The sequence below is a fragment of the Microcebus murinus genome, chromosome 7 (genome assembly GCF_040939455.1).
Source record: "Microcebus murinus isolate Inina chromosome 7, M.murinus_Inina_mat1.0, whole genome shotgun sequence".
In the NCBI taxonomy this organism is placed as follows: Eukaryota; Metazoa; Chordata; class Mammalia; order Primates; family Cheirogaleidae; genus Microcebus; species Microcebus murinus.
Genome location: NC_134110.1, coordinates 97,709,171 through 97,733,219, shown reverse-complemented (window position 1 = coordinate 97,733,219; position 24,049 = coordinate 97,709,171). Strand labels below are relative to the sequence as shown.

The 24,049-nt window shown below is 42.8% G+C and overlaps 1 protein-coding gene across 1 annotated transcript; it reads left to right on the top strand.

The window, feature by feature from the left end:
• OPRK1 (opioid receptor kappa 1) lies at nucleotides 1-23,777 on the top strand. Its single transcript, XM_076005294.1, has 3 exons — nucleotides 1-599; nucleotides 15,462-15,814; nucleotides 20,192-23,777. The coding sequence occupies exons 1-3, from the start codon at nucleotides 343-345 to the stop codon at nucleotides 20,722-20,724; spliced, it is 1,143 nt and encodes a 380-aa protein (XP_075861409.1). The 5' UTR covers nucleotides 1-342; the 3' UTR covers nucleotides 20,725-23,777.
• The last annotated feature ends 272 nt before the right edge of the window (nucleotides 23,778-24,049 follow it).

Genomic DNA, 24,049 nt, shown 5'->3' with positions numbered 1-24,049 from the left:
CGGTGGGGAGGTCATATCGGCAATCTGGGGATAGTTCCACTAGGAGACGGTGCCTAAGAATGGGTGAGGGGCATCTTCAGAGCTGGGGGAGAAGGAGTAAGTGCTCTCCGACCTTGTCCAGCGCCCAGCGGGACATCTGCTGGCCAGGATGGCAGCAAGACGTCCGTCCTCCCTGTCCCGCCTTCGGGGACATGCAGGCTGGGTGGGCGTCCGAGTGCCCCGGGTTCCCAGAGCAGCCGCCCGGGCGCGGGCAAACTTCGCCTCTCTGGGTCTAGCCTGTTTCTCGCTCCCGCAGCCCCGCAGGTGCCGCCTCTCCTCGCCTTCCCGCTGCAGCCGCCCACCATGGACTCCCCGGTCCAGATATTCCGCGGGGAGCCGGGCCCCACCTGCGCCCCGAGAGCCTGCCAGCTCCCCAACAGCAGCGCCTGGTTCCCGGGCTGGGCCGAGCCAGACGGCAACGCCAGCGCCGCCTCGGAGGACGCGCAGCTGGAGCCCGCGCACATCTCCCCGGCCATCCCGGTCATCATCACGGCGGTCTACTCCGTGGTGTTCGTCGTGGGCTTGGTGGGCAACTCACTGGTCATGTTCGTGATCATCCGGTGAGCGCGGGGCCGGGCGCCGCAGAGGCAGGGCGGGGCGGGGAGGGCGCGTCGGGCCGCCACCAGGACCCACTGAGGGGCAGCCAGCCGGTGCCGGGGACTCTATTCTGGGAAGGGTTCTGCAGACAGTCCGAGCGAGCGTGCCCGTTGGAAGAGGTGATGGATTTCCTGGGAGAGTTTTTGGTGGAGGAACAGGGCCAATCCGAGGGACCAGAGGCGTGTTGAAGATTTAAGAGCGACATCCCCACCCCACCCCGGGGCCCCTTACCCCTGCTGAAAACTCTGTATGGGCAGGGCGAGGACCAGGGTGCTGACAACACGGTCAGTGTCTCTTGGTAAAGGAGCGAGCCCATCTACCTGGCCTTTTGCCTCGTTGCCCGCACCAGTTCGGAGCACTTTGTTTTGTCGTTTCCAAATATTTCTCAGATAAATTTCAGGTCCACTGAACGCACTGAAGATAATTCCGAATTTCCTGTGACTCATCAGATTGGTGTTACAGCTTACGAAACAAAAGCCAATACACAATTTAGCGTTGTTGATATCCACATATGAGCCTTTTGAGTACTGAAATATCATTCCATTTGTTTAGGGTGTGGGTGATAGCTATCTAATATTTACTCTCTAAAGTACGCACTGTGGAGGTTTTCAAACATTGCTTTGCTGGTTTCCCAGCCCCGTGAGAAATTAAATGTTTCATTTTATTATTCTTTCATGGAATTTTCTTGAAGTCAACTTCCAATAATAAATATCCACATATATGCTAATTTTCTGGTAAATGAAGTGATTCTTATTTTTAAAAGAAAGAGAGAAAAGAAAAGAAAAACCCTACTTTGTTCTGCATGCCCTTTGAGATGTATGTGTTTCACTTTTTTGGAGCTCTAAGCTGTGGAAATTTCCCTCTGAGAGTGAATTAGCAGCTTACGTTCCTTGAGAAGTCCCTATGCAGTCAAAGAAGGTGCAAGTCACCCTGATTAGGGACTTTGAAAGGATGAAAAACTTTTTTTTAAGCTTGATTAGCTTGACTTTAGTTTTAAAACAGGCCCTCTATTTATTATAAACTTCAAGAACAATATCATGAACAGTAGCATGAATTTTTCTCTTGGGAAAATACCTGTTTATCTTTTTTTTTTTTTTTTTTTTTTGTCTTGAGAGTGTCAGGTCTTTTATTCTTATCCATGCTCTGAATTTAAAAACCATCATTTAAGCCTCCAAATATATATTATAAAGCTCATTTCACCTACAATTAGTGTTTATTGCTTGGTACCCTTGGTTCCACCATTGCTTACTGCATTTCACAGGAATTCCATTGGTGATGAGTAAAGGTTATGAAGAGGGGATATTCTAAAAGTAAATTATTTGTTCAAGTCATTAGTACTCTCAGTGCTGGTCTCCCTTAGACAAAAGAGAAGACAACTGTATTCTAAATTATAATTAAAATTTTAGGAGATCAGAAGTCCTTTTTAAAAATAAACCATTGTCATACAAAAAGAGGACTCTAGAAAAAAAAATTCAGCTCTTTTTCTACTCATACCATATTTAGGTGCTTAAGTAAAACATCTTATTATTTGAATGTGCACCTGAAGTCTTGAATTTGAAAAGAGCTTTGTAGTTCCTGTACAACATTTTTGCAGACTAGGATTAAAAAGAATCCTAAAATAGATAACTCCATAGGGAACATTAGACACACTATAAGGAAAAAAGAATTCTTATAGATTAGCTAGGATTTTTAATGGGTGGATTTTCTAAAGATATCCAGCACTAAAATGTGTTGGATGGGGATAAGTTCTGCCGAAAATATGAAAGAAGTTACATAGCTCACACAACAACCTCATCCATTTTGCCACCCCATTCTCAACTACTTAGATGTTAAGTTTGACAATACACGAGAAGTGAAGAGTTATCCTGCTATCCTGGAATGCCAACCTCCAAAATCTGGCTAGTTCACTTAAGGTTGGAAACTTAAATTTTAAGGTTTTCACAGAGAAAGGTTAAAGTGCGGGAATATTTAGTGAACCTAGTTCACTTTAATAGGGGTCCTCAAACTTTTTAAACAGGGGGCCAGTTCACGGACCCTCAGACCGTTGGAGGGCTGTTGGAGAGTGTGGCGCGGATTCCACACATGCGCACTGTGGGTCCGGGAGGAGTGGGCTGCTAAGCAGGACAGGCAGGCTGGTGGGATAAATGTCCTCGGGCAGGCCGCAAGTGCCCCCCAGGCCATAGTTTGAGGACCCCTGGGAGGGTAGTGAAGTATTCGTGATTTGCTCACATTGATACATGGACAAAGAATTGAAAAGCAAAACTTTGTGAGGAAAAGTTTATGGGTTTAGGACTGCTTATCTCAGGGCTTGAAGAAGGGACTGAAGACTGAGAGGGCAGCGTCCGGTGGGCCGTGGTTCCCACATCAGGCTGCGTGCGGGGCGGAGCCTGCGGGCAGTGCGCACCTGTCCCGCCAGAGCTAGGGGATGGCCAACTTTGCCTGAGGATCGCTTTTGAGAAGGACACTCTTTTAAACTATTATACACGGAAAAGAGTCCTAGCATAGTTCCAACTTGTAGAAAATCATTCTAGAGTTGGAATTTAGGTGCTCAGATGGTGCATCTAGGCGGGCCAGCTCAGGCCTAGGGAGAAAGTTGGAGGAAAGAGCTTTGACTACTTTCAGGCCCGCCTTACAAGTAGCTCTTTCCACCTTGGGTGCCTGGAATGCTGCCCAGTATCTTCTGAAAATTTTTGAACTTTCAAGGGTTCTCATCATTTAATGTGTACCAACTGCCATAACTCCCTGACGTTAGAGCACATTTCCCTGTGACGACCTTACAATTTAAGTGCCCCAGCTGCCCCTCTCACCAGACTTGGGGGTGTGTGGCCCTTGGGTGCTATGCTCAGGATCCTAATCCCCTGGTCTCTTGACTTCCTCCCGTGCTGGCCGCCCTCCATGCACACCATGATGCCTGCATCCAGGCCTTGCCCGGCAGCCCTGCCCCCTGCATCTTAACGTCCATCCTCTCACGCTCCCCACAACTCCCCACACATGGCTCTCTCCTCCCCTAACAAAGATGGCTAAAATTTAAGGAGCACTTAATATGTGACAAACAGGTAAAGCTATCTACTTCGTGTGAGTTATTTAATCTTCACAACAATAGGTATATTAATACCATACCCATTTAACAGATGAGAAAATAAAAGCAAAGAAAGAATAAATACACGAAGGTCATACCTAGGGACAGAAGGCCCTGGCAGCCTGACCACAGACCCTGTGCTCTTACGCTGTCTGTGTTTCCTGTCACACCACTTCCACAGACATCTGGATCCTTTTTCCCTGGAGCTCTTTCATTTCATCTGGACTGTTTCTTTTTCTCTTCCTCAGTTTACACTCCAGGAGCTGTCCCTTCTGCCTCTGTCCTGACAGTACACTCCTGCCTTCTTGTACTTCTGCCACTGTCTGCCACCAAAGCCTCAACCCTTGATGGAATCCAGTAACCTCCCTCCCTTGTTTCTGCACCCAGCCAGCTCAGTGTTGTGGGATAAGATCCATTTTATCTTTGTCAAGGCAAACTCACTGCCTGCAAGGTTATCAGACCCCAATTCTGCCTGCGAGTTTTTCTATGTCCCTATCCTGTATTCCAGAAAAAGCCAATTTTTCTCCCATTTCCCATAAAAAGATGAATTTTAATTTGCACGAATTCCCAAACCCACCCACATGACAATGTTCTCTTCATGTTCAGTTAATGGTCTTACCCAGTAGTTCACTGGGACCCTGGAGGCTAGGCCCTGGGCATGCCCCTTCTCTACACATGCACACTGGTAGCCGCCCTGCCTCATTCTGTTCCGTCTCAGGGTAAGAGTCTCTTTCCTTCTCTCCAAGGCTAATCCTTGCTTTTGGTTTCGAGTCTCATTGCCTCCCGGAGTGGTTGCCATCTCAGCTATCTCTTTTCTACCTGATTGCAATCTCTCCCTCTCCACTGGCTCTTCAGTGCACGGACATCTGCCATCTTAAATCATAATCGATGACCCAATATCCACCAACCTTCCATTTTTCTGAGTTGCCTTAGCTAATGTCGTTTCATCTTCCTGTCCATCGTGGGTAGGTACATTTATTGGAGGAATAATCCCTCATCCTTGTTCCCTTGTCTTCCACCTTTTCCTCTGCCCCATGTACTTGGGATCCCTCCCTGAGGCTACCTTACCAAAGCCACAAGGCTCACGCTTCACATGCTCCTTTCAGGCCTCTGTTCCTTGGAGGGTTTGGCGGGCTTGACCTATCATAGGCCCCTGACTGTCTCAGATAGCACCCTCTCCTTGGCTTCCCCCTGAATCCTCTGGGTTACTCTTTGGTCCCCTTTGCAGATTCCTCTTCCTCTGGTGTCTTCTAAATGATCATATTTTCCAGAGTCTTCTCAACTTTCTTCTTCCCTCACTTAGCATGTTCTCTGTGTTAGTCAAGGTTCAACCAGAGAGGCAGCCCCGTAGGGGAGGTCTATGCTGAGGGACTTCTCCCAAGGAACGGGCTACGAGATGGGGAGGTGCTAGGTAGGAAGTCAGCAAGGGCAAGCTGACTGTCTTCTTCCTCAGGAAGTCCCCACTCTGCTCTTACGGCCTTCCACGGACTGGATCAGCCTGTCTAGCATGGTCTCCCTTGCTTAAAGTCAACTGATATGGACTTTAATCATAACACCTTCACAGCAGTGCCTAGCTGACTGTTTTGAAGACCTGTGGACTTTATCCTGGCCAGGGTGTCCCATCACACCTTTTAACGGTTTCATCCATTCTCATGGCCATAACTCCCATGTACATTCTGACAAATCCTACGTCTTTCTCTGTCTCTCCCAAGTCTCCATCCCATCTACAAACTCAGCCTCCTTCTTCCCACATGATCTCACGGGAACCTCAGGTTTCTAAAGCGTCTATGTGCATTAGTTTACTGGGGCTGCCATAGCAAAGCACCACAGACTGGGTGGCTTAAACGACAGAAATTTATTATCTCACAGTTCTGGAGGCCGGAAGTTCAAGATCAAGGCGTCGGCAGGACTGGATTCCTCTGAGGCCTGTCTCCTTGACTTGCAGATGGCTGTCCTCTCCCTGTGTCTCCACACAGCCTTCTTTGTACGTACATGTCATAATCTCCTCTTCTTATAAGGACACCAGTCATGTTGGATTCAGGCCCACTCATATGATTTCATTTTACCTGACCTATTCATATCTCTTTAAAGGCCCTATCTCCTAGTGCAGTCAACCCTCCATATATGTGGGTTCCACATCCATGCATTCAACCAACTATGGAAGGAAAATATTCCAAAAAAATCTGTAGTGAACATGTAGAGGCTTTTTTTTTCTTTCTTGTCATTATTTCCTAAACAATATAGTTTAACAATTTACAAAGCATTTACATTGTCTTGGTATTATAAGTAATCTAGGGCCGATTTAAGTATACAGGAAGATGTACGTAAGTATATGCAAGTACTACACCATTTTATATCAAGGGCTTGAGCATTCATGGACTTTGGTATCCATGGAGGGTACTGGAACCAATCCACCTTGGATCCTGAGGGACGTGTACTGTCACATCCTGAGTTACAGGGGATTAGGTCAACATATGGATGGTGCAGGGACACAGTGCGACCCATAGGGCTGCCCACCCTCTTTCTGTTCTCCTTAAGAGAACACTGTCCTCAAGATTCAATTTTCACAGTAATTATGTATATTTCTTTTTGTTTAAAGAAAAGTTTTATTCCTATAAATGTGTACCACTTTTTTGTAAATTAATTATAAAGATAAAGAAACATTTCGTTAAGAAAAAATAGCAAGAATCAGAAAATTCTTTGATCAGTGGTTTTGAGTTTTGCCTTTTCCTTTTCTCTTTAGTTTTTGTTAATTTGTTGTTGCCACAATCTCTCCTGACCTTGCCCTGAGACTGGAAGATTTTGCCCTGACAGTGTTGAAATTTCCCAAAAGGATTAATTTGATAAGGGGATTAGAAGAAAACAAAACCACAAAAATATGATGGAAATTGTCACTTCCATCTCAGATTTCTTACTCCTCCTCCAAATCCCCATTGTAATCACTGCTGTTGTATGTGCATACATATTCCATATTCTTACCAGTGTCAACATAGCCTACCTTAGAAGATCCTGAACTCAGATTTCTTCACCAAGGACAGCCAACTCATTCACGCTTGCTAGGCACCGAGCTTGATCCTCATGAAGATGCCTGTTTTCTTGCTCGTAAATAGGGGGGCAGAGCATTTCTTCCCCAACCACTGAATCGAAGTTTCATGCTTCACTCTGCTTGGACCACCTTAGGTTGTATGGCATATACTGACTCCCTGAGGTCACCCCTGAGCCAGTCTGGGCCCCATGGTTGAATTGTCTCAGTTTCATTAAAACTGTGTGGCTGTCCTGGAGTTGGAGAAGTGTGAGAAGGAATGGAGTGACACAATCAGAGTGTCTGCCAAAGTGCCTGTCTCTTCCATCTCAGATTTCTTACTCCTCCCCCAAATCCCCATTGTAATCACTGCTGTTGTATGTACATACATATCCCATATTCTTACCAGTGTCAACATAGCCTACCTTAGATGATATCACCAAATCACATGTAGGAAGCATTAAAAACAGGCAGCAGTACAATGTGCTTCTTGTAGAGTTTAACATTTGCTGCTCCCTATGGGACATCAATCGTAGCCTTTGATTAAAATAATTAAAAATTAAAATTCTAATTTTTCTTGAATCCTATCTTAGAATCAGCATAAAATATTTCCTTTAATACAAGCATAGCAGAAACAACTTCAGAAATTATTTTCAAGGGCCTATCTTTGACTTCTCAAAGTAATTCGCATATATTTGACAACCTCTTAAAAAAGAGAATTGGTTTCATTGAAACTGCTTATGTGGATTAGCTAAAATTATTTTCTTCCCTGAGGGATGTGTGATTGCAGATGGAGTCCAAAGCCTTGTGGAAAGGATCAGAGACTAAACAGCTGAACAGCTGAAGAAAGAAAAAGGGAGAAAAATGGGAGGGGGGAAAGAGAGAAAGAAAGCAAGAAAGAAAACCAACTTAATGATCAGGTATAGAGCTCCTAATCTTTTAATAGACTCCAGGCAAAACTGTGTAGCCATCAAAACCATTTCTTGATTGTGTTGACTTTAAAGTTTTTCCAGGTGCCTGTCTCAGAGTTGGTTTGGGAGGAATTTGGTTGTCACTAGGTAGGAACAGCTTCTCTCCGTGAATGACTCAGCTCTCTCTCCCTGGAGCAGGAAAGTCTTCACGTGAACTGTGCAGTTGCTGCTTCCTTCATTCCGGATTAACTTTTGGATGCACTTCATTGTTGCTGCCCCCAGAGGCTCTGTGCTCAGCTAAAACTCTCAAATTGTATGAGCCAGAGGACAGATGCTTTTCTAAGGGTTGGCTTACGTGGCTTCAGTGGTGCAAGTGACACAGGCTTAGAACCGTGTTAACAAGAGATGATTTTAGAGGAACATTTATTTATTCTTCAACAGAAAAATCAGCCAGTAATTCCCCTCCCTTTCTATGGAGGGGATGCTAGTTTTTGTCTTATGTAAGGGCTTACGTAAGACCTGTGTAAGAAGAATAGATTTTAGGAGTGGGGACAATTTTGTAAAAGGCTTGTGGTAGTGTTTTTGTTCGTTTGTTGAACACTTACCCTCTCAACTGGCCAAGCAAGTTGAAATGCCAAAGGAAAGCAAGAAAAGCTTGAGATTGCAAAGCAACTGGTCTGAAGCTGGGCAGGGGAGCCTTCAGATGCAGAATGGCCAGAGTTATGGGCAGGTAGAGATCAGCTGTAGCAATAGGAACAATTGTCTGAGCTCCTGTTGAGTATTAACTTATTTAAATTCACAGCAACCCTGTGAAGTAAGGATTGTTACAGCTTGTTTTCCGACTAGGAAATAAACTGCAAAGGTTTGAGTAACTGTCCAAGGACACACAATTGCTAAACGATCAATCCAATACCAGAGCCCCAGTCTGTGTGGCTCCGAAACCTCTCTCAGCTCTCTCTGCCTTAGTGAGTTGCTGCCCACCCACTGGAGTCTCTTCCTCTGACAGCAGACAGAGCAGGAGGGGCATTCCTTGCCCATGCTCTATGGCTTGACTCCAGCTAGGAGGTCAGCTTTCTGTATAAAAATAGAAAAAATAAATTCAAGTATGCATATACTTCCAGGCATACAGGTAGTTGTGCACTAGGAAACAGCAAGCCAGCCATTGGCAACGTGCGATTTTCTTCTCGGGGCTATTTGGCATGATAAACACTCACCCTGCGCGTGCAGCTGAATGCACTAGAACCTTCATTTTCTGGGAGTTGGGAGGGGCTCGTCAGCACACCACCAAGTCTACAGAGAGGGAAAGCTGAGAAGTTCCTAGGGCACTGGCTACTCCTGTGAAGTCACTAATTTGACACTCCTCTTCTTTCCTAGCCACTGCCCTGCAGGGACAGCCCGCTGGGGCACAGCAGGGCTACACGCCTGCCATCCTGGCTCTGCGTAGCTGCCCATGTGGTGACTATGGTGCAGCAGCATGGAACAGGGGCACACATCTCCTTTGTTCTCTTTTATTTATTTATTTATTTTTGAGACAGAGTCTCGCTTTGTTGCCCAGGCTAGAGTGAGTGCCGTGGCGTCAGCCTAGCTCACAGCAACCTCAATCTCCTGGGCCCAAGCAATCCTGCTGCCTCAACCTCCCAAGTAGCTGGGACTACAGGCATGCACCACCATGCCCGGCTAATTATTTCTATATATATTCGTTGGCCAATTTCTTTCTATTTATGGTAGAGATGGGGTCTCGCTCTTGCTCAGGCTGGTTTCGAACTCCTGACCTCGAGCAATCCACCCACCTCGGCCTCCCACAGTGCTAGGATTACAGGTGTGAGCCGCCGCACCCGGCCTCCTTTGTTCTCTTTACAGCTTTTGCTCTTCCCATGTGGAAGAGCAATGTTGGAGAACTGCAAGGGCCTGAGTCCCGTGTGATTATGCTGCCTTTAAAATACTGCAGACTGGGCTTGGCATAGTGGCTCATGTCTATAATCCCAATGCTTTGGGAGGCCAAGATGGGAGGATCACTGAAGACCAGCCTGGGCAATGTAGCAAGACCCCATCTCTAAAAAAAAAAAATAAAAATATTAGTGGAGCATGGTGGCACATGCCAGCAGTCCTTAGCTACATGGGAGGCCGAGGCAGTCCTTAGCTACCGGGGAGGAGGATGCCTGAGCCCAAGAGTTCAAGGCTATAGTGAGCTATGACTGAGGGAATTATTAATTCAGATCATTTGACAAATAATGACTGAGTTTCCCTTCTCTTTTAAAGTTAATAAACTACTGTCCTTTAGTAAAGAACCACAATTTCAGTAGTAAATAATCCAGAAGGCTGTACAGCCTCTTAATTTCATTGAGGTGAACTGAAGATATCTGGAGAATTTAATGAAATGAACCAATTATGTTTTCAAATACCTTCTGCTGAGAAGTCACATCAGTGCAATCATCATTCCTCAGCATTTTATTTATTTTGTAAATAGACTTTTTATAAAGCAGTTTTAGGTTCACAGGAAACAGAACAGGAAGCACAGAGTCCCCACATGCCACCCAATGGCCCGCACGTGTGCGGCTTTCCCCATTATTCACATCCCCAAAGTGGCCCTGGCATGTGACCAGCACGTCACGGCCACCAGCGTCCACAATTAGCATCAGGCTCATTCTTTTTCCCCTCAAGCTTTATTGAGGTATAATTGACAAACAAAAGTTGTACATATTCAAGGTATACAACTAAATACTTTGATAAACCACTAGGTTATGATTTTAGGCAAGTCACCTACTTGCTCTTAACTCAGTTTCCTCACTGCAAAAAAATGGGCCTATGGGAAAACTCAAGCACATAACATATGTGATGACATTTTGTCCATCGAGAGGCAAAATTCAGTGTTATGTTATAGTATTCCCTCTGGGCCGGGCCGTATTTCTTTGAGTTAAATGTTTGCTACCCTCACGGTGCATAGGAGCATACTTGACCATACCCAACAGAATGCTGTTCCACCTCAGCCGCAGGAAGTAGCAGAATTTATTTCTCTGATAAAATACCTAACTCCTTAAGAAACTTTGGAATAAGACAGCCCTGAGTTCCTTCATTTATTACATGTAGATTCTGAAACCCCCTGAGAAACATGGAGAATATTTCTAACACTTTTTCTCAGACTTTTCCTCTTCAAAAAAAGAAAAAAAAAATAGGGGCAGTAGGACCTTACGGGGTTGTAATGTGACGTGACAGTGCTGGAGACTGGCATTCCCTGAGTGTTTATCAAGTACCAGGGCCAGTGCTAAGTAATTTTATGCATGTCTCATTTTAATCACCATGACAACTTTCTCAGATTATATGAAGTTCCTAAAACGGTGTCTGTCACATAATAAGTCATCAAGAAATGCTTAAAAGGACTTTTTCCTTCTGGTGCTCAGGGTCCTCTGTGGCCTGTTCCCACCCCAGCCAGCCCCCAACGACTTCCTGGCGGGAGCCTGGAATCAGGAAATCAGTTTGCTCACTGACACCTGCATGGGACGCTAGTTATTAAGCCTCCCTCTGCCCAAATCTTCCTTGGAGCTCAGGGTCCTGCAGATTCTCTCTCTGAAGCTCTGATGCCTTCACTGCAGACTGACCTTTCCCCTCTGTTACGTCTATAGTTCACATTATATTGGACTCAATGAGTTTAAAAGACCCTCAGGGCCACAGTCTGTTTACTGAATTTTTTAGTCAACCTACAAGTGCTGTGTATTGCTGCCCATGTGGTAGGCACTTAAAAATGTGTGGAAACAATGAAGGGATGAGGACAGGGGAGGCATCGTGCACATAACCAGAGAGGGGAGAGAGGGTGTGTATTTGTCAACATGGGGACAATTGAGGTCAAGGTGCAAAATAACTGAAATCAATAATACTGAAAGTGGGCTGGTCTTTAAAGGTGCATGGTAATCAGTCAACAGAATTAAAGGTTTATGGTACTGTTGTCATGGAGGTGAAAAGGGGTTCCTGATTAAAGCAACATCATTGAAATTTAAAAAGCAAACATAGGCAATTGCTGCAATAGCAAAGGGCGCTAATCATCCAATAATTATCTCTTCTACCTGAGCACAGCAGGTGCATGGAAAGGACAAGAAGCTCCGAGACCGCTGTGTCACCAGGTCAGTGTCCCTCCCAAGGGTGCCTCATTTCCAGCCTGGGGAGTGTCACGATCTCCCAGAAACCCTGTCTGGTGACGTTCGTTTCTGACATCTCAGCAGATAACTCTGTTCCCCTGTCCATGACACAGCACCTGTGGCTGCCAAGTTAGAAGCCGCCCGTCATTCCTCTGTAAGGAGAAGTACAGAGGATGGTCTTGAGTTAAGGTCTCCTGGGAGCATTTCTAACTCTCTGGAACACCCTCCACCCTGTCGCCGCCCGAGTGTCCTGGCTGACCCGTTTCCCCGACTGCCCTCGCATTCTATGCACCGTGCTGTTGCTTCCAGGCTTGAAACGTCCTCAGGTTCAGCAGGGACGGCCCACAGACTTTGCTCTTTTCGTGCCATATGCTCCTGTGGTGTGAACGCGCGACAGTGCAGCCACTCGCTGCCAGCCCACCTCCAGCTTTTCCACACAAGCCAGAACTTCCCACCCAGATGGTGCCATTTTGCCTGCAATGCTTGTGAATTTTTGCAAGGCAATGTGGGTGAAATGGAGAATAATTTCATTTCCAGTCATAATAAGAAAGCTTGCTTGTTTTTTCACCTGTGGACATACAGTGAATGAAAGGACTGGAGATTGTTTGGCTGTAGTTAAAGACAGACAATGCCCCGGTGTTCAACGGCGCTGCCTCTGAGGGTAAGGGCCTCGCTTTGTATTCACACGTTGGCAGAATCCAGTGCAGCGTAGCACATAAAAGACTATTGGCAAATACACATTGAACTCACAGCTTATTCTTTACTTCTAATTATATCTGTGAGTGCTCCCCTTCCAGCGTTGTTGGTTGATAAGCATGTATCTTCTAGAACTAGGGGACAAGGGTGAGAGGCTCCCACCTGGCTCATACCCTCCTGCCCAGGTCACTCCTCTGCCCTCACTGGACAAATCACTTACCCTCCCTGGGCCCAACTCTGTGCAGCCACCTGAGAGAGCAGACGTTCGTCTCCCAGGTAAGCTAGCCGGGCAATAGTTGTGAGAATCCAGTAAGATACACAGAAGTCAAAATACTGCACTTTGTAAATTATAAAGTGCTAGGGAGTTGTAAGAGTGCAGGAATTGAAATCAAACCCCTGGGTTTGAATTTCTACTATGCCTTTTATAGCTATAGCACTTTGAGAATTGTAAAGAAAATCCTGTGATTCTTAGTTGCCTCCTCTATAGACCAAGGATACTCAGTGCCCGCCACTTGAGGTACCAGGAGGACTAAATGAGACCCAGCACTTGGAAGTGGAGGCAGAGTGTCTGACACCGGAAGCTCTTAGAAATAAGTGGTTATTATGTTTATCGCTCATGCTTACCTCTCATTATTCTGAGTTCTGATGACAGGATTTGAATTCTTTGTACGTTCAAGCCTTAAGTAATTTCATACATTTGTTGGTTATAAATATTTTGAAAAGCTAAGAGCAAGCTATCACGCCATATCGTATGATTACTTAAAGATGCATATTCTATGTTATGGTAATTTAAGTATCATTCCAATTCCTGTTCTTCCAGCATGAAGGTACCAGACTTCATTTGTGTTTGCATCTTTTATATTCAAGCCGAATTGTACAAATATGACCATGGGTGTCACCTAGAAACTACATGCCTCTCTGCTTCCTGTGATAGCTGGTGGCTTCTACCCACATAGGAGGGGAAAGAGGAGTCGAGGAACAGAAAATAGACACACATCTCTCTGTGTCGCGTGCATTTCATTCATTATCTCTGGGACCCTATGAGATAAATATAGTATTTTCCATTTTATAGTTGGGGAAACTGAGGCTCAGGGTGGTCAGTGACCTCTCTAGAGTATAGTTGAAGAGAAAAATAAAAATCCAAACTCAGGTTTGTCTGATTTAATAAGGCAGAGGTCTGACTTCATAAAGAAACAGGGGAATATCAGGGCCACAGAATACAAGAGGAGGCTTCAAAGATATTGCCTGCCGGAATCTTTGCTATTATCAGAGATTTTCTCTTTTTTTGTGTGTGAGGTGGGAGGGAGTTGGAAGGGTAGAAGACAGGTTTGTAAGATGCATTGTTTTCAAACATAAAACCATATATTAAAGAAAATATCTAAATAGATAGCATTTCAGTCTTTTTCATTAGAAATGTTTGGCTCACTCTCAGTCACTATACTTGCTTAGTTATCTGTGTTTTCATAAAGCACTTACTATGAGCACTTAACCAGACATATTTAATCATTTTCTTAAATATATAGGTTATTTAATAATGTTTGAGTAAAAAATATAAAGGAAAAACATATTTTAAATAAACTTGTCACTCTCTAGATTAAATGACTCTTTGGATAACAGAACATCAGAATGGAAACAAACAGATGCCAACTCTAGGTACCCATTTTTGGCAATGTCTTCCCATCAAAACCCAAACCCAGCCACTGCCTAAGGAGAAGAGAAAGGGAGGGATGGCAGTGGCTGAGGGTGAGGTGCAATTCTGTGTGGCAGGTCATCTAGGCCCTTGTCTCATGTTCTGCGAGTTGAGTTAAGCTTTATCATTCTTATTTAGCAGGAACTGAAACTCAGGTAAGTCATACACCGAAGTCAGACTGAGACTATCCGACTTCGTGTTAGACCATACTGCCTCCAAGAGGAGCCAGGGCTGTTCGGTCGCTGAACATTAAAAGATGTTTCTTGTGGGGAAATTTATGCATTGAACAGGGCACGCATGCATTGTAATGAGGTCTACAAGTCTAAGGTGTGCAGAAGTAATTAACATATGGATTTTCCCAACACACTGTAACTCATGGCCTCTGAAAACCTGATGGTATAGTTTGGAACATTTAGTGCTCTGCAGATTTTTGAGGAAGCATTCTCTAAGTAAAACAACCCTCTTAATTCAATTTTAGTTGAAAATGAAATTGTTCTACACTTCGTGTTACGATTAAAGAATAATTCAGGCTAAAAGGCAATCTTTCTGACCTACCTGGAAAATTACTGTTCCCTCCATTGGAAAATGAGACAAATTATGTGCTTTAAAAATCTCTCAAGATTAAAGAAAGAATTCTTTCTCACCTACTGTACCAGACTATGCTCAGTCTATGGCATGTATAAGAGAACTCACCTGCTTTGTTTATATAAACAATTGAAAATGACAAATTAGTGGTGCACTGGAAAACAAATATCAGCAAACCTAACTGTGTTTTAGCCAATGCAACTGGACATATTTCAAAATTGAAAACCATTTTGTGTTTTCAAATGACATTATAATTACAATGATTGAGTAACTATGAGGTAAAAATTTCTATTTTTGTTTTGCACAAATGGAAGAAAAAAATGTTTAAATATTTAAAGCCAAACAACTCTAGATAAAATAAAATGAATTGTTAGCCACAAAATAAATACCTGTATTACATGCAATATTGCTGAAAAGATTTATAGGTATATTCACCTTTTATCTATCTCTGCTATCTTCTTTGTATTTTTTTATTTAAAAATTTTTGAACAAAGCACTAGAATAAAAGCTCGATAAGGTCAGACATCTTTGTCCATTTTTCCTGTTACCTCTGAGGTCTAGAATCATTCTTTTTTGTATTAAACACTCAATGAATACAAAAAGAACAAGTGAACGAAGAAGCAAAATCAATAATCCAAAAGGCATCACAACACATTTACTTCATGGATTTGACTTGAAGATGGAGAGAAATGCTATGTTTCTTGTCTTTTAGGTACACAAAGATGAAGACAGCAACCAATATTTATATATTTAACCTGGCTTTGGCAGACGCTTTAGTTACGACCACCATGCCCTTCCAGAGCACCGTCTACTTGATGAATTCCTGGCCTTTCGGGGCTGTGCTGTGCAAGATAGTCATTTCCATCGACTACTACAACATGTTCACCAGCATCTTCACCCTGACCATGATGAGCGTGGACCGCTACATCGCTGTGTGCCACCCCGTGAAGGCTCTAGACTTCCGCACACCCCTGAAGGCAAAGATCATCAACATCTGTATTTGGCTCCTGTCCTCCTCTGTGGGCATATCCGCAATCGTCCTCGGAGGCACCAAAGTTAGGGAAGGTAAGAGTGTCGTTTTCATTCCATTTATAAAAATGTGACTTTTAATTGTACAAACTTTTAATTCGGGGTGAGCAGGACACATGTCTAGTGGCAAAGCCAAAAGACAACGGAAATATAGTGTGTACATCCATGGAAACTGAGAAATGAAACAATTTAGGGTCCCTTTCCAGCTCTAAACACAGAAGGGAATAATGTCATCGCCAGAACACAGGTACCTCACCCGTCTGTCTCCTGCTCTGGGAGTGCTTACCAGCACGCAGAGGGGTGAGCATGAGGAAAGAAACCACAGGCATGTGCATTTCTAAAATACAGCCTGGCAACCCCAGGACACGACTTCTCGCGCCTTTTCTCTTTCCCTAACGAGGGACTTGAATCAGTAGAGATTCTGACTCTTTGCTCTTTTCCCCTTGAAGGATAATCTTCACTTCACTATCTTAACAGCTCCATTTGGCTGTAGGCCACTCAGGTCAGGTTCCCAGATGGACAGTACTTACCGATGAGCAGAACCATTAGATTTTGGACAAGTTAGTTTTTACCCCATGCCAACACCGATAGGGAGGGTGGTGGTACCTGTGAGTACAGATAATTGAATATGTATGGCAAGGACTTTGCAGTCATAGTGGAAGAGCTGGAACTAAAATCGTGGCTTATCTACACGATTTATGGTACATGGACTTTGTTTATTTGGTTTTAGACTTAATTCGGGTTTTAGTTTACAGTTGTAGGTTCACAGCAAAATTGAGCAGAAAGTACAGAGAGTTCCCATTTGCCCCCTACCCCCACACATGCACAGCCTCCCTCACTATCAGCTTCTCCCGCAGGGTGGTTCATTTGTTACACACAGTGAATTCACATTGACACATCATTATCACCCATCGTCCATCGATTCCATGAGAGCTCACTCTCGGGTCTGCACATGCTATGGGTTTGGAGAAATGTGCAACGACATGGGCCCATTGTGTTAATGAAGCATGATCTTTCTCCTCTGAAACCATAACATGAATTTCTAGCCTTGCCACAGCAGGTGTCAAACTGTAATACATGGTCAGTTTTAAGAAATGCCCAACTTTCTCTATCAGATAAACATTTTAAAATGTGATTAATCACATGCAGGATTTCGTTTTTTCATGCTTACAACAAATAAAAATAAAGTGCAAGAAACTCTTCTAAGGCTTGGGTGTTTGTGCATAACAACTCAAATTCAAAAAGAGATACCTAGTCTATACCCTGAAGGTGAGAAGAATGGGCTAAATAATATAAGAAGATAGATGATTTTTCCCAGGACAAATAAAGAACTGATTTTTATGTTTCATGTTACACTTGTAGACTTAACCACTACATTCCTTCTAATCATTGTCAGAAAATGACATACTAGATGAAATAGATTTCAATTAGGTTTTTGAATGGGGAAATGAAGATGTGGCTTTTCTTGGAAGGAGTTGCTACAGATGAATGTGTGAAGATGCAATGGAAGAAAAGATCCACCAAGCTTCAGCAGAAGGTTAATTTTTTCAGCAAAAAAGGGGAAAAAATTAAAATAGTCTTATAGGAAGGCTCCATTCTTCCCTCATATATATATTTTTTTTTAATTTGCAAAAGCAGGTTTTGTTTATATGATGAAAGATTGTCTTCATTGTCTAGTGCATTCATTTTGGAGTGTTGCACCACACTGCACATTAAGGCTCCTGGATGATCAAGGGGAATACTTTAGACAATCTCTGTGCACTGAATTGGAGCTGTGTGGCATTGGTGGTTCACAGCCTCCTGTGTGTGGAGAATGTACATCAGGCCTGGATTGCATTAGATCACGTCCACCTGGACAAACCCTGTCTCACCTAATGCTTCCAAGTTGACAGTATTTCTTTTGGGTTAAGAGCACAGATTCTTACACTGCAGCCTGCATAGGATAGAATCCTGACTTCACTGCTTACGTGCAGTCACTTCAGAGACATTAGGTGGGGAACCTGTGGCTGTAAGGCCACACGTGGCCTTCACACTTCTCCTTAAGTGCGGCCTGGCTGAATCCAAATTTTACAGAGTAAATCCTTTTATTAAAAGGGGTGCGGCAGAGAAAGATGAAGCTTTTCTTGCCTCCTTCGGTGCTTAAAAAATAAGAATCTTGAAATCAGAAGGCCGCGGTTCCCACCCTTCTCGGGTGTTTCCAGATCTAAGGGGTCACTGCGTGGGAAACTGGAGACGCAGCGCCTGGCGTCAGTAAACGCTCAGCAGATGCCAGCCAGTGCGTTGTAGCAGGCCATGCCTGTTGCTGTGTCTGCCATCATCTAATCATCCATCTGGTATTCATCCAGTATTGAGATCTCTTGCATACAGCAAAATTTCACTTTATGGGCATAAAACGTTGAATCTAATATTGTATATACAGCAGTGTATATGTGTGTGTGTTATTTATTTTGGAGAATTCATAGTCTGCCTATTGCTATTATTATACTAGCTAAGAATTATTATAATAGCTACAAAAACAGACTTATTCTTACCAAAATGAATACACACAAGAAAATCTTTAGTTTAGCTGTTAGAACTAACTCTATAATTATGACAGCCATGAGACGTTGGAGCATGAGTCAGCAGGAGCTGTGGCCCTCTGATATTAATACAAAAGGAAAAGAAACTACTTTTGGAACTGAGGCAATTGTCTGGATAATTCAACCTGAAAATGCCTCCTTTGTCCTGAAAAGGAGCATGGGATAAAAACAGCACTCCTGGACTGGGATTTCCCACTGAGTGTCTCAGCTCTCTCCGTTCTTGGCAGTTGTATAAATTCACTTTGCTGACTTTTCTGGAGGATTTTTCCAACTTTGTAGTTGGATGTTAGTTTCCTGAAGTCCTGTAAAAGTAGCTGTTGTTAGTGATTTCATTCATTCATCAGATATTTATTGGGCTCCTACTACATGCAAGACAATTTGTTCAAGAGGAAGCTGATGCTCAGAGTTGAATATATATGTCCAAATTAAACATTGGCCCTGTGTTGCCTTTGCTAATAGTCTTCATAGTAATAGTACTTTGCCTGATGACTTTTTAGAGAAGCAAAAATTACAAGTTACCCTGGAAGCTATCATTTACTCCTCGAAGATTTGATCTGATATTTAATTGATAAAAGGAGATCTCTACAATATTCATCTTTAATAATTGTCCAAATGATTATATCCTTTGTATTTTAATGTATGTATAATTAGAATTCTAATAAGATGCATTTTGTTATACTAAGGGATGTTTGATTAAGATCACATTATTGATACAGTTCTTTCACTATTTAAAAATGTTCTTAGGCTATTTTTGAAGCAGATTTTTCCAACATCAGAAGAAAATATTTTTATCACAAAAATTATACTCATAGTCTTGCTTATCTGTGAGGAAGGATCAGGGCAAAGGGAGGTCTGTTCTGTGCTGGCTGACTGCTCAGGGGCAGGAGGGGAAAGTGAGCTGATTGGTTTGTGGGGAAGAGATTGCTCGTGAGCCCTCATGAAATTAGTTTAAAAGGTACTGATCCTGGGTCCCTGCTCTTTCTAGTATTAAGGTCACTCTAAGGGATTATTACCCAGTGAAGAGAAGCAGAGCAATAAAAAATTTTTCTAAGTTCTCATGTAAAAATATTTGCTTTATCTGAGATACATAATAATGTGGGTATAAATGAAAAAAAATATGCCTGATTTACTCAAAATTCCCCTAATAATAAGGATGATTCTCTTTCTCCTTCTCTTTTCCTTCCTCCTCTTTCTTCTCCTCCAAAACTTTTACTCATGTTTCAGTAATGCCCTTAATTACAATGAGCACCTTTGGGTCCATTAAATCACAGTACCTGGTTCAAATTTAGACAAATTTCATATCCATTTTTATTGACCCACATAATGATTTCTTGTAAACCAGTTAATATTTTTCAGAGAAGCTGGTTTTTGTTAAATTCAATGGCTAGATTTGAAATATTTAGTCATCTACTACAAATAGGCATTAACTTTTACTGCCAGAGCCTGAAGTCTGGGAGAACTGTTAACAAATGGAAATACAAATAAGTAGCCATGCTATAAAATAACAACTTAGCTCCTCTAAAACCATCAATGTCAAACCAGCATCCACAACTAGGTAAGTAATATTGCTAGTTAATCTTACTTATTTACACTATTGTGTATATTACCAATAAATGGTGACTTTCTAGCATCCTTGTTCTTATGCACAAAGATAGGACAGTTAATGTAATGTAACGGCATTCGTTCCTAATTTGGGGGGTTACTTCAGGTAATAGCATCTCTCCATCATTGAACCATTGCAATCAGAGGTCTTAAAGTTCACATTTAAAACATTTTTTAGCCACGGCCATAGCAATAATAGGTTTTCTTTTTATGGTCTTGTTCACTGCTGCAGACGGGGAGGTCATCGAGTGTTCCTTGCAGTTCCCGGATGATGACTACTCCTGGTGGGATCTGTTCATGAAGATCTGTGTCTTCGTCTTTGCCTTTGTGATTCCCGTCCTCATCATCATCGTCTGCTACACCCTGATGATCCTGCGCCTGAAGAGCGTCCGGCTCCTTTCTGGCTCTCGGGAGAAAGATCGCAATCTCCGCCGGATCACCAGGCTGGTGCTGGTGGTGGTGGCGGTCTTCATCGTCTGCTGGACCCCCATCCACATCTTCATCTTGGTGGAGGCTCTGGGCAGCACCTCCCACAGCACGGCTGCCCTCTCCAGCTACTACTTCTGCATCGCCTTGGGGTACACCAACAGCAGCCTGAACCCCATCCTCTACGCCTTCCTTGATGAAAACTTCAAGCGGTGTTTCAGGGACTTCTGCTTTCCCATTAAGATGAGGATGGAGCGACAGAGCACCAGCAGAGTCAGAAACACGGTTCAGGATCCTGCCTACATGAGGGATGTGGATGGGATGAATAAGCCAGTATGACTAGTCGTGGAGATGTCTTCTTATAGTTCTTCAGGAAGAGAAGAGGTCAACGATCTAGGTCTCACTCAGATTACTACTGCAGTCTGAGATGAAAAGAGACTTTTTAATAAACTTTCTGAAATCTCATGGTCTAAAGTCCTAAGATACAGACTGCATTGGCCATCCAGGTCGGTGGAAACATGAAGGCTGCCAGGAAGGAGGGCAGAAGGTTCGAGCAACAAACATGACTCTTCTCTAGGGCACGGAAGGCAGGCTGGCTCTCGGTTCCTCCGAGGAACAAAGAACAGGCCTTTCCTTCTGGTGACCTATATTTAGGTCAGCACCCATCTCTTGTGGCCTTCCTATGCAATGTGGTTTCAAAACCTCTATTTAAGAGAAAAGGAAAAGGCAAAAAAACACATTGGTTTCAGAGCTCAGTGGACATCCAATCCAGATGTTAACAATGACAGCAACAACCTCAAAAAGAATGAGAACCATTTCCAGGGTTCACACCCAGCTCACTTTATGCTGTGTGGACATGCATTTTGTGGGGTGATGTGGTGAGAACTGCAGCTGAAGTGTGATTGGGCCCACACCTGAGGCATCTGATATTCATGTATAGTAGAACATCATCTCGATATTTATGAAATCACTTAAACATGTAAAAAGTGGTTTTTAACAAAGTTCAATTTCTTTAAAACTAGTTATTGTTTTTTACTTAGCATGCTATTCAGGTAAATAATCTTATGGCAAAGCATGTCCCGATGTCAAGAAACATAAAGTGGTTTGAATACCACTGAAAAAATATACAGCTTCATCTGTAAATAATGATACACGTGCAAATAAGGAATGGGTTTGCCTTCTAGCCAGGGGATTCCCAAGGGCACAGTAATGATCCCGGAGTTATTAAGAGTTGATGCTGAGACTTTTTGCTGGTAGTCGGTCATGGCGGGATCTCTTTCCAACTTCCCGGACCCCATTTAGTCCTTTGTCGTTTAACAGTGCTCATAACTCATGTTAATGAGTCATGAAACCTTTAACTTTCTCCCAGGTTGTAGCCTTGGCAGAATCTAGCCTGTTTGTAGCATCTCTTTATAGCTGTTACCAGATTCCCTGTATTTATGGGGAGGAAGATGTTTTGCTTATGGAGATCTCAAGATACTACTCTGTGGCTTTCGGCAAGAAAGTAGAATTGTTCCTAAATGTGTGCTGAATGGGAACATTACGGTGCTCGGAGTTCCTGGACACACCTTGCACTGTGTTCTGTGAAGAACACACCTGCTGAGGATAATGTCATGAGCAACACATTTAGGATAATTTTGCTAAAATTTCCAGATGACATAGAAATTCCCTCTTTTTTTCCCCCTGAAATGTATGGTTTCAGAGGTAATGGATTTTTCTGTAATTTTCCTGGGAAGAAAAAAGGGATAATTTAGAAATAACACCCATTTCTAAGCCTATATCTTATTAGGGCAGCACCCTTTGCAATTTAATAGAAAAATCAAATGTAAAGCCCTGTATAACTGTAGACACTATTGCATCTGTAAGTGCTGTTCACCATGCATTTTCTCTCTAGTGTATAGCCTCTCTCCTTTTGGAAATAAAAACTCACGTTGAAGGTTTTACATGTGGTTTCACAATTTTACCCTTATCATATTTGTGTCTATTCCAGATTGTCATGACACCTAACACCAATGACTGAAGGCAGCATGGCAGGGATTTTTTCCTAGTGAAAATGAAGAACTCTTTTGAGTATTTCTTAAATTTCATTGACATTCCTAGATGTCCTTATATTATTATAACTGAATGATTGGCTTAAATACTGGTTTATACTAACGCCTTAGTTAAAAATCTTGGTTATCATACAGGAAAGATGTCGTTATAGAGAGTAGTTTCAGAAACAAACCCCACCAGAACAGGAAATATAAAAACCTCTTTATAAAACAGCAAAACCCAGGAAATTTTCCTCTTAGCTTCTTACCCAGTGCAAAACACAACAGAAATACAATCATGGAATGAAATCAGAGCAGTGTGTTCTCTTTAAACCAGCGCTGCCTGTGCTTCCGTGGCATTAACTACCATTCACGGAGTCTGAACTGTTTGCCTGATTTCTTCTGCATCTTTGCACGTGGAAGTTTGCGCACAAAGAGAAAGAGAAGTAACACCCAAGAAGGGTCGTTCCTCCCAAGCTTCTCCGTTTTTGTTAATACTGGCTTCCCAAAGCTGAAAAGAGAGAAGATGGAAATGTCGTTTTAGGACATTGCTTTACAGGAATGGTGATGTCAATCCCACGCCAGGAAAGACGCCACTCACAAATGTGTCTCTTTGCCGAAGTGTATAGGTTCACGTGCGAGTGTGTGTGTCCTGCCATGAACAGCGATCATATTGCCATTCGCTCATCATTCCCTACAATGTGTTTGTCCGAGACTTACTACCTCTGAGATATCTCCCACTTTTGATGCTCCTTTCTTCAACCTCAATGGGAGGGCATTGTCTGCTGTGTCTCTCTGAGACCAGACCTGCATGTGTCCAACCTTGAGATGGGCTCTCCACATGAACCCTATGTGCCCACGCAGAAAGTGCAGAGAAATGAACCAGCCATGCATGGTGAGGAGGAAACCTGTAACTCGGAACTGGAGGACAATGGAAACACTCTCAGTGTCTCAGACTACTTAGGAATCTAAGAGTGTCCCTGAGACTTAAAATCAAAATGCTAGGCTTAATCCTAAAAAGAAAATATAATTTTGGGGAAAAAAATCAAGAAATATTCACATATATCTGAAGAAGATGGTTCCATTCTGTGATATGTTACTGAGAAATAAAAGTCCTTAAACTTGTACAACTATTATGAGACTATTTATAGATGTTTCTGGCTTTAAATTGGAGCATTTTAGATAGAAAACTGTGACAAAGTTGTATGTCCTTTCAGTGAGATTTATTTCCTAACCAAGAGTTGTTTGGATGATTCAGCATAAATATGAGAATCTCAACCAAAAAGAGCATAAACTCATTTGCCCTAAGGCAATTTTCTTCTCTGAAACAAAAGTATATTCACATATTCTTTATTATAATGTATATTATTTATTTATATCTCATACTTTTAAAGATGATAATTATGCATTGTATATATGATTGTGTGCCTTGCAATAAAATCAAAATTGTACCTGCTAAAAATCACAATAGTCAATTGTGGTAAATCATTTATTCTATAATTACTTCAATGATTCTGCACTTCTGCAAGAACAATGTTAACTGTTTCTCAAAACTGTAAGAGTTGCTCTAACTTGAAAATGATAGAGCAATGTTGCTTACTCTCATCCATGAAAATGTTGTTAATGATTAATGG